The sequence below is a fragment of the Solea senegalensis genome, linkage group LG5 (assembly GCF_019176455.1).
Source record: "Solea senegalensis isolate Sse05_10M linkage group LG5, IFAPA_SoseM_1, whole genome shotgun sequence".
Taxonomy (NCBI): Eukaryota; Metazoa; Chordata; class Actinopteri; order Pleuronectiformes; family Soleidae; genus Solea; species Solea senegalensis.
Window position 1 is genome coordinate 20,218,054 of NC_058025.1, and position 10,513 is coordinate 20,228,566.

A 10,513-nucleotide genomic window follows, 5' to 3' on the forward strand; every position below is an offset into this window, starting at 1 on the left:
GAAAACAGTTTTAATTTTTATCAATAATTCAATAAATCAATATGATCCAACAATGAACAAAATATCAAATGCATAAAAATAGAAATACATTAACATTTACATAAAGAACAGCTCCTTCAGTTTTTAGTGAACCACTCTGTCTGCAGCCTTATATCTATCCTATTACACACCGTGTCTATGTCACCTTCTGTTCCTTTACATACTGTTAACTTATAATTCTTAACATCAAGTGTCACTGCCAATATTTTATACAACATGCTGTGCATGTGTCACCTTCTATACTTTATAACACACTATTTATATATCTTTAATAATACACCTAATGAGTCTTAACATACTACATAGAGGAATGAAAAAGAAGGAGGCAATGCAACATTAGCGATGCCAACAGCTGTAAAACAGTGACATTCTCTTCTTTTTCGGTTAGTCACTTCAGGGATCCTGACAGCGACACTTTCTATTTTTGTATATAACACACCATGGATATGTTACCTTATACTTCTTAACCTGTACATTAACACCTTATACATTGTGCTGCTGACATATGCAGATTCCTCTCTTGAGCCTTCAACCCAAAGAATGAAACTGGTTTTCACAGCTGTATGGTCTTTGAGAGAAAACCAAAAACCTTTCCTGTCTTTTGATTAGAACACTGTATTAGTCAGTAGGAAATATAAATAGTGGTGCATAGAAATGTGTATTTTGCAGCATTTGCAAGTAACAACAACTTGAATAAGCAGCAGCAGGTGTGACCTGTAGTTTGGTGTAAATATGTTAATATATATGATAATATTGGAATTATTATAAGAATCATTTGTGATTTTTTTCTCTGAATTCTAAAGAAACAGAACACCACATGTACAACAGTACAAAGTCTTTCAATACATGAACAATGATAAATCTGCTGAAGACTTGCTAAAATGTTTTTGTATGTGAACAATGTCAGAAAAGATATAATACAGTTTTGGGATGGTTGTCTTAAAATTAACAGTTTATGTTAATGTCTCTTTTAAATTTGACCAAATATTGATTGGCAGGATAATATTTGTGAATAATTTTAAAGGACACTTCCTTCACTTTATTGACAATAAAGGATTTGTAAGCGATCATCATAACAAAGTTATTCCAATATGATGTTACATGTGGGACTAAACATAATCCTGTTGAAACAGGGCACAGATTTGTCTGTTATTTTTACAATGATGTGAGAAACAAGTTTTACGAGAGAAACGTGGAGTCAGCTGGATCATGGGGAGAGATGGAGCCAAGTAAAGGTCTGCCTGTATTTCTAAGGAGCATTAGGGTCCTGATTTGATGGCATGACAGGAAAACTGTAAATTCTGTGTAAATTCATATGTATGATTTCATTTTGAAACCATCTATCACAGAAAAGTTTTTTTAATAAGACGTATCGTTCCAAATAAAAATCACAGTAATTACAGTTTAAAATAAAACTCAATATAAAATTTAATGAGGATTTTCCCAAAAAAATGTTTAGACCAATTCATTTTGAAAGTATTGTTTAGCGTAGTGAAATCTAGAAAATGTAGTCCTTTTTAATATAATGTGTATGATTTTTCCTAATGAAGTTAGCATCTGGTCAATATCTTTGCTGATTTGATTGTCAATATGTAAAGACAGAGCTTCATGTGAGTCTTGATATTCCTTCAGCTTTTTAACTAACATTCTAACCCTCAGGGACACATCCCTTTGCAACCACTGATTATATTTCTTTTTTGAATAATTGTATCAGTTTAAGTTGCATCTTGATTTTTGGTGATTTTTTTAGATTAAAAGTACATAGCTTTTTCCTTCACAGGGACATCACATATTTACATTATGATCTTTTATCACTAGCAATTCACACTTATTTATATACAAACAGATGCTTTAGAGATGTTGTTAATCACACTAAGAGCAACAGGTATTTGAAAAGTGTGGTATCGTCAGCAAGCTGACTATTGCCAATATCTCTATCAGCTATCTTGATTCCCTGAAGAGCACTGTTCGTAATATGAGCTGTGAGAATTTGTGTCCAACGTAGAAATAAATAACAACCCTGACAGACATTCTGTTTCAGGTGAAACCTATGGATTGTGTCAAATTTAATTTTGATGGAGTTACTCGCACAAAGAGTTTTCATGGTCCTACAAAAAATGTCCAGTTTTTGATGAATTGATATTCACTTGTCTCAAAGGTCTTATAAAAGTCTAGGAAGAGGATACTGTTTTTTTCAGACACCAGATCAGAATAGTAAACTATGTTCAAAACTAGTCTTGTCTATGTATGTTTCTCATAAAACCTAATTGTGTCTCATCAATAATTGTATCAAGAACATCTTTTATTCTTCTGGAAATGATCACAGCCATTATTTTGTAATCATTATTTTGCAGTTACCACTGAGAGGAACATCATTTTTGGTTTGGGGATCAATGTAATAACGTTTAGATAGGCTGGGAGGGAGAGTGTCATTCTCTATACTTTCTACCAAAAAGGGGCTAATTGGTTTGAGAATGATTTATATAAACTCTGCAGTTATGCCACCGCGAGATTTATCTTTCTTATTCTAGTAATGCAGTAGAATCAACAACCTCCTCTACAGCAATCACAAAAGGTTCAGTCTGTCATGTCAATAGTTCAGTTTAAATGTAGTTGTAGCAGTTGTAGGTTTTAACAAAAGTAAGAAATTAATTTGGTTTAAATGGACATTTAATTGATGGATAAAGTATGGCGTTCGTGACGTCTTTTTTTTAATCGCCCAGTGACGTCATCTCTGAGCGCCACCGGTACTCGGCAGGGAAACAAAGAAGATGGCGGACGTGGTGAACGTTGGGGTGAATTTAGAAGCTTTCTCTCACGCGATTAGTGGCATCCAGGCGCTCCGCTCTAGCGTGACTCGCGTCTTCGAGTTCCTGAAGGATGGCATGAAGAACCGGGACACACTAGAGGGCCGTGAGAAGCAGTTTATAGCCGAGTTCCAGGACAACCTGCAGTCGGTCAACAGAGACCTCAAGTGAGTGCGTCACACCAGACTCCAGACAGACAGATATACAGATGTGAACATTCAAAAAACTTACATGTATATCAGTGTATCAGTGGTGTGCACAGACGCATTCTAAAGTGCCCTCCTGGTTGGAAAAACACACTAAACTGCTGGAACCCTAACCCTATTTTAAAAGTGTATTGTTCTCTGTGTGTTTTTATCACAGAACCCTCTTGGGTGAAGAAAACACACTAAACTCCAGAAGACAAAGAAAAACTACGAAACATTACTGTTGCAATGACTTTTATGTTGGGCCCTTTTTTGATCTATATTGTGTCAGAATTATCTCACAGAAATAGTTTTCTCACAGAAACAGGATTATCTGGTGCTAATTTGGTGTTAAAATGCACCAGAATATACGAAATGGCATCTACTTAATTGAAAATGTTCTGGGGGAGGATCGCCAGACCCCCCTGGGGTTTTGTTTCCTTCACACATGAACACTTGAATCCACACGGTTCTCATGGATGCTGATCCTAACTGCAAAATAACTTGAGTAGTCTGTCTAATTAGCCTGTTTTAAGGCTATATAACGTGCCATTTATAACATAACGTAAAAGAAAAAGACGGTGTAGGGAAAGTTCTGTTTCCATGTGGATAAGTCCTCACTCTTTCTCTCTGTGGATATGTGTGACTGGGGAGGTATGGAGAGAAGAAGCTAAGTCTTAGAGACAGAACTGGTTTTGGTAATTACTCAGAAGTCCACAGAGGTTCCATGCTGAAGGGTTAATTAATTTAATGTGACAGTGATGGTGTGCATCTTGGTCGATCAGTTTCATCCTCAAATTCGTAGAGCAATGTGACATCTTCAGTTCATATTTACCACTTAATTGTTACTAATGAGCATGTCTTCTTCATGATGACAGATTTCTTTGAGTCTGGAACACAATAAATAAGAAACACAAATATTTAGTCAGTCATTGCTTTAGTTTCATATTAGTAAATCATTTTGTTTGCTCTCCTGTCTGTCTCTCAGTGAGTTGGAGCGTCTTAGTGGTCTGGTTGGACGTCCCTCAGAGTCTCATCCCCTCCACAACAGTGGTCTGCTCAGTCTGGACCCCGTTCAGGATAAAACTCCTCTATATTCTCAGCTGCTGCAGGCCTACAAATGGTCTAACAAGGTACCCATGCTAACAGGCTAACAATGAATAGATTGTATCATATTACCAGCTAGCTTGTATTTTATTAAAATAGTATAAACATGGAGGGAAATTATTTTATTTTAGTGATCAGTTGGCATGTATTTTGAACATGCAGAGGTCAAAAATCTGAAACTTCATTTGAGACATTTTGATTTTGGACGGTGGAGAAGCATATTGTCCATATGCTTCTCCTTTTCTTTTGTGGAGTGATTTGTAGTTGATTGCGCAGCTGAATCTCTTTGATCACTCATCCACTTACTAATGACATTACATTGTAAAAGTCTTATTGATGTCTCATTGCCATGGCAACCAACATCTGCCTCTCTAATAGGACCACTTCAACTGCTATCAGTATTTCTGTCACACCTGGTGTCAGGTGCGCACACATGTACACACAGCTGATCCACACTCAATCAGTACTTCACTGACTGAGCAGCATTCACTGCTGTATGATGTGTGTACTTTAACCGTGTGTGAACATGTGTGTTGTGTGTACATTGATGCATATTTGCATGTATGTGTTTTGTGTATGTGTGTGTAGTTGCAGTACCATGCTAGTTTGGCCTCCAGTTTGTTGAACCAACAGTCACTCAAACGATCAGCCAATCAGATGGGAGCTTCAGCCAAGAGACGACCCAAAGTCCAACCCAGTACTCTGGTAATACCTCCTCAGTGAGTAACAGTATTATAATAATACTACAACATCTGTGTGTGCTGTTAAAATACTGAAGCAGCATGTACTACTATAATACTGCAATCATGTATCTTATTTTGTCGGTTGTGTGTGCTTTTATGACATCGATGTGTTCTGTTGTATTTCTGCAGATTTTTGTGTACAATTATAATCATGTAGTGGGTATACTAATACTCTAGTAGTGTGTGTCTTTAGAATTCTACAATCGTTGTATGATACTACAGCAGCATGTAACATTAACATACAGTGCCCTCTAAAAGTATTGGAACAGTGAGGCCAATTATTTTATTTTTGCTGTAACCCGAACACACATTAAACTTTGTCCCAGAATTTTTGACACTTGTCTCAGTACTTTTTGGCAAATTCCAGTGGTTTACATTTTCTGGTGTAGCCTCTGTACGTTTGTTCATGAAGTCTGCTATGAACAGTAAATTGTGATACCTTCACTCCTGCCCTCTGGAGGTTGTTGCTGATGTCACTAACAGTTGTTTTAGAGTCTTTCTTTACAGCTCTCAGAATGTTTCTGTCATCAACTGCTAATGTTTTCCTTGGTCTACCTGTTCGACATCTGTTGCTTAGTACACCAGTGGTTTCTTTCTTCTTCAGGACATTCCAAATGCTTGTACTGGCCAATGTTTGTGCAATGACTCTGATTTCCCATCTTCTCTTAAAATAGCAAATGCTTGATTTTCACCCATAGACAGCTCTCTGGTTTTCATGTTGGTTCCACTTCTCAGTGCAGTCTGCACAGGCAAAACCTACCCTACCCAATGTGTAACTGAGTGTTGACATTCAGTGTTAATTATTGGTTGGATAAACAATGTAATAGATACATTGTTAAAATAAATACGGAAGTAAAAGCTGAAATTCATCTTTTGATGTCAAACCCAAATGTTTTCAGTCTACGGCAACAATAAAGGAATCGGGCTCACTGTTCCAATACTTTTACAGTCACTGTACAACAGTATCGTGTACTGTTAAAATACTGCTGTATTGCAGTCTGTCTTCCTGTCTTCATTGGTCCTGTCTCGGTCATAATGATCAACCTCATTAAGAGTCCATGTCTACACCTGGACAATTGTCTTCTGGTTTTCATTCAGGGACATGTTTACTGGCTTTGGACACTGACTGTTGATGAACAAAATGAATGTTTTTGGTGAATGATAAATGTGACTGTACTCTGACAGTAAAATACTACAGAAGGTCCAGTGCAATACTGTCATACTGTGTTCCTCTATGTACAGTTACGTGGATGATGTCATCTCTCGGATCGGCAGGATGTTTCCTGACATGACCATTGAGCTCTTCAGACCCAATGGAACGTCTGCTGTACTGTTGGTATGAGAATACAATATCGTTTACTTTATTTGTAGAACTTGGAATCATAGCAAACATTGTGTTTTTCTTACTTGTCTCCCTCTCAGGTGACCTTAGAGAAGGTGTTAAAGGCAATTCTTGTGATGCGTTCACTGTTCATTGACAGAACCGTTGTTCGAGGATACAATGAAAATGTTTACAATGAGGATGGAAAGGTGAGAGGTCAAACTCACATCAACAGGTAACCTCTGATACTTTTCTAACTTGTCTTTCTGGCTCCATGGTAACCTGTCCATCTGTTCCCCCCCAGCTGGACATCTGGACCAAGTCTCAGTACCAGGTTTTCCAGAAGGTAAGACTCACCTGTATTTATCAATTTGTTATCAAATAAGTGAGCAGCGCTCTGATTGGTTGTGGTGTTTGCTAGGTATCAGATCATGCCACAACTGCCCTACTGCACTACCAGCTCCCCCAGATGCCTGATGTTGTGGTTCGATCATTTATGGTGAGAAATTGATCAGCAGTCAATCAATGACCTCCGTGTGTCTGCACATAGACTGTGTCTCTTTATCTGTCTCATCTGCCTGCTTGTCTGTCTCAAATGTGTATGTGTCTCTTTACCTACCTCCCTGTCTGCCTTTCTGTCTCACCTGTAGACCTGGTTGCGGAGCTACATTAAACTCTTCCAGTCTCCGTGTCAGCGCTGTGGTCGTTTCCTTCAGGATGGACTTCCTCCAACATGGAGGGACTTCAGGACCTTGGAAGCTTTTCACGACACGTGTCGCATGTAAAAAAAAAGTCCCCCTTTTGTATTTTTGTTTGTGTTCTCTGTAAAGTTTAAATAAAGTTTGATTACATTTTTCATAAATGTCTAGTTATTAATATGTTACTAGTATCAGTGTTATAAGTTATTAAGTAGCAGTGTTAGCAGCTATGCAGCTAGTAGCAGTGGTAATATTGTTACTTATTGAAATAAGTGTTAGTAGTAGAATATGTTCCTAGCAGGGCTGAACAATTAATCCAAATTTTATCGAAATCGCAGCACAGCCTACTGCAATTCACAAATCGCAGGAGAGACAATATTTGTTAAAGCCAGAGTGTGTCAAAATGTTATTTTAGATTCATTCTTTTCTTGAACTATACAGACTGAAGGGAATCCCAATTCATGTCAAAATAATCGTAATTAGATATTTATTCAAAATCGTTCAGCTCTAGTTGTTAGCGTCAGTGTTTGTGTTAGAATAGCCCTGTTAGTCACGATTATACTAGTTATTAATACTCACAGCAGTGTTTGTGTTAAGCAAATGTTATTGTAGCATTGGTAGTACTGTAGTAGTAATAGTAGTTGTAGTCTTGGTTTTTATGTTTATGTTAACTTGACTAAACTTGCTAAAGTTAATATTTAATATGTTCAGTAGTAAAATTATTATTTTAGGAACCGCAATTAAGACTAAATAATTGACATTAGTACTTCATAGGATTAGTAATCAGGACCAAATCTGTCAGAAGATTTATCATTAACATTCAGAAATAATTGTATTAATGTGATGATCAGTAATGATGGCTGATCATCAGTCAGTTTTCTAATGAAGTCAGTTTCCTGCAGAGTCTGAAGCTCTGAGACCATTAAGATCCTCCAGCAATAATCACTAACCTTCATCAATTATTGATCAGCAGCTGCAGTCACAGAGAGATGTTCCAGCACAAATCCACACATTATTCAGCTGAAACATGGTTTATTAATATTTATATTCATACTATACAGGTGGTGACCTTTGACCTACAACAGTCGGGCGACCTGCTGATGCGCGATGGGAGTGAGAGTATTTCTCTCATGATCTTAAATGTCAGATTTAATTATAATACTAATAATTAAGTTATGATTATAATAATAATAATAATAATAATAATACATCACTGATCCACACAAAACACCAATCAAAATGTAGTACAGCTATTGCGTTCTTTATTGCTGTCACAAAGTTATTGTTGTGTTTGTTTGTCGAGGTTTAAAGGGATAGTTCAGGTATTGACACATGGACTGCATTGAGCCTTGTCTGAGACACGGAGGCTTGCTCTCACTAAAAACATGGCTGTCAGTAGGGACACAAGGAAAAACAAAAAAACAAATTGCCACTTGACTAAAGGCTCACCCAATAAAATCTATGTGTGTTTAAAGGTACAGTGTGTAGGATTTAGCACCTGCCACCTCACTCGTTCAAGCATGCAGGAGAACCTGTGGAAGCCTGCAGCCATCATGGAAACCCACAAGATATTAACCTAGTCCAACGTGGTGACCTCCAAAGATGCAAATATAAATGGCTCATTCTTGAGCAATGAAAGCAACAATTCATAATATTCAGGGGATTGTAAACTCAAAATTACAAAACAAACTATCAGTATTGCTGTTATATGTTAAATTCCAGCCAGATGGAAATTGATTTCACCTAAATCTTACTTACTGGACCTTTAAGTCTGATCTCTAAAGGATATTTTTGCCCCTTCATTTCGCCTTCCCCTCACCATAAAGTTAATCTCAACAACAAATGATAACAGAAGTCTATATTGAGCTTTTCTAAAACAATAAATTGAATGTATGACTCGTAATCCTATTAATTAATCATTTGTCTTTACAGCAATATTTGTGATCATTACCTTTTGTCTTAGCTGGAATTTGGTAGTATCTCTTTTTTTTCACATTGAGTATTTTTATGGCTCCACTGTTCTGACCCGTGTGATCTCCAGTACAGATTTTTAATGAGTGAATGTGACTCTAACCTCCGTTCTACAAACTTGTCATCCTCGAACCTTTTACATTTGATTTTAAAGGACTTGCTGACATTTTCAGCTGCTGATCTGAAGCCGAAGGTTCAGAAAGAAAAAGGAGCTTTCACAGATTCTGCAGACATTTATTCTTTCATCACACAGGTGACATTTATCCTGTCAGACATCTGCTTCACAGATCTCACATTGGACTCTTTTATCCCACTTACATATATGTTTCACTGTTTGTCACCTGTGGTTTCACATTTGGGTGTCATGTCAGCTGAGTCCCGTCTGAATTAGAATCATCTTCAGATGATTGTGGACATTTTGAAAAGATAGTGAAAAGTAGAACTGCATGTATATATTTGAATATTTATTTATTTATTTATACTGCACCATAAATCATGTTTAAACTGAGCTACAACCCTTGATGTTTCATTGGTGACTTCATAACTTTGTGGCTGACAATAGTTCATGGCACCAGGAACAGGGGATGCTCATTTATGCCCTTTCAAATCACAGAATAAACAGAGCGCTGGACGGAGACCCAGGTACAGTGACATCTGTTACAACTGATTGATTAAAAGAACAAATGATGACACTCAGTAATTCTTTTTTTTTTTCCATCCATTATCTACCACCGTATAATCCAACAGAGGGTCAAGGGGGGTGCTATGCTAATCTCAGCTGTCACATGCGATAGGCGGAGTACAGCCTGGACAGTTTGCCAGTCCATCGCAGTGACAAACAACCATTCACTCTCACTTCTATGGTCAGTTTTAGAGTGACCAATTGACCTAATCTCCATATTGCATGTTTTTGGACTGTGGGAGGAAGCCGGAGAGAACCAGAGAAAACCCACACAAACACGTGGAGAACATGCAAACTCTATGCAGAAAGGCCCTTGTTCCAGGGTTCGAATGCGGGTCTTCTTGCTGCAAAGCTACTGGAGCTTTTTTACATCATCAAGTTAAGCCTTCTTAAGCTTTTTCAGCAGTGGCACTTACTGCTTATCTTGGTGAATGAACTACCATTATTTGCCAGCAGATGGAAACACATCGATGCACATTCTCCATGACTTTGTGACTGTGAATCTGTGTCACTTTGACTTTATGACCTGTAACTGTGGCTTTGACTCTTTGGCACTAAATCTGTGATTCTGAGGCATGACTTTAACGTTATGAATCGCTGATACTCTGACTCTGCGACTCTCTGTGGCTAAATTACACTATGATTTGAGATTTCTCAACTCCTTGGGACTTTTACTTTATGAGTCCTTAAATATGTGATTTTAGGACTCTGTGACATTTGCTCTGACACTGCCAGCCTTTTATGTCAAAATTGTGATTAAAGAGAAAAGAGCGCTCCTTGCTGGATGACTGATGCAATCGCAGCTGCTCTGTCTGCTCACTATAATTATTATATGATTTAAAAATTAAAACCTAAATAAACCTATTTATATGACACTCATGTCATATAAAGGTCGATGCACACACTTATGCCAATACAATAAACTGCATTATGTGCAATATACTGTATATATATGTATAT

The 10,513-nt window shown here is 37.4% G+C and overlaps 1 protein-coding gene across 1 annotated transcript; it reads left to right on the top strand.

Annotated features, from left to right (window-relative positions):
• Positions 1–2,790: 2,790 nt before the first annotated feature.
• med27 (mediator complex subunit 27) lies at positions 2,791–7,030 on the top strand. Its single transcript, XM_044025381.1, has 8 exons — positions 2,791–3,013; positions 4,020–4,164; positions 4,727–4,857; positions 6,124–6,217; positions 6,304–6,411; positions 6,507–6,548; positions 6,624–6,701; positions 6,853–7,030. The coding sequence occupies exons 1-8, from the start codon at positions 2,811–2,813 to the stop codon at positions 6,985–6,987; spliced, it is 936 nt and encodes a 311-aa protein (XP_043881316.1). The 5' UTR covers positions 2,791–2,810; the 3' UTR covers positions 6,988–7,030.
• The last annotated feature ends 3,483 nt before the right edge of the window (positions 7,031–10,513 follow it).

Bases quoted from the DNA above. Each gene is read 5' to 3' on its own strand.
- med27 (XM_044025381.1), top strand. From the start codon at position 2,811: ATGGCGGACGTGGTGAACGTTGGGGTGAATTTAGAAGCTTTCTCTCAC. The intron at 4,858-6,123 runs GTGAGTAACAGT...CTCTATGTACAG, and splicing joins ACTCTGGTAATACCTCCTCA to TTACGTGGATGATGTCATCT. The intron at 6,549-6,623 runs GTAAGACTCACC...GGTGTTTGCTAG, and splicing joins AGTACCAGGTTTTCCAGAAG to GTATCAGATCATGCCACAAC.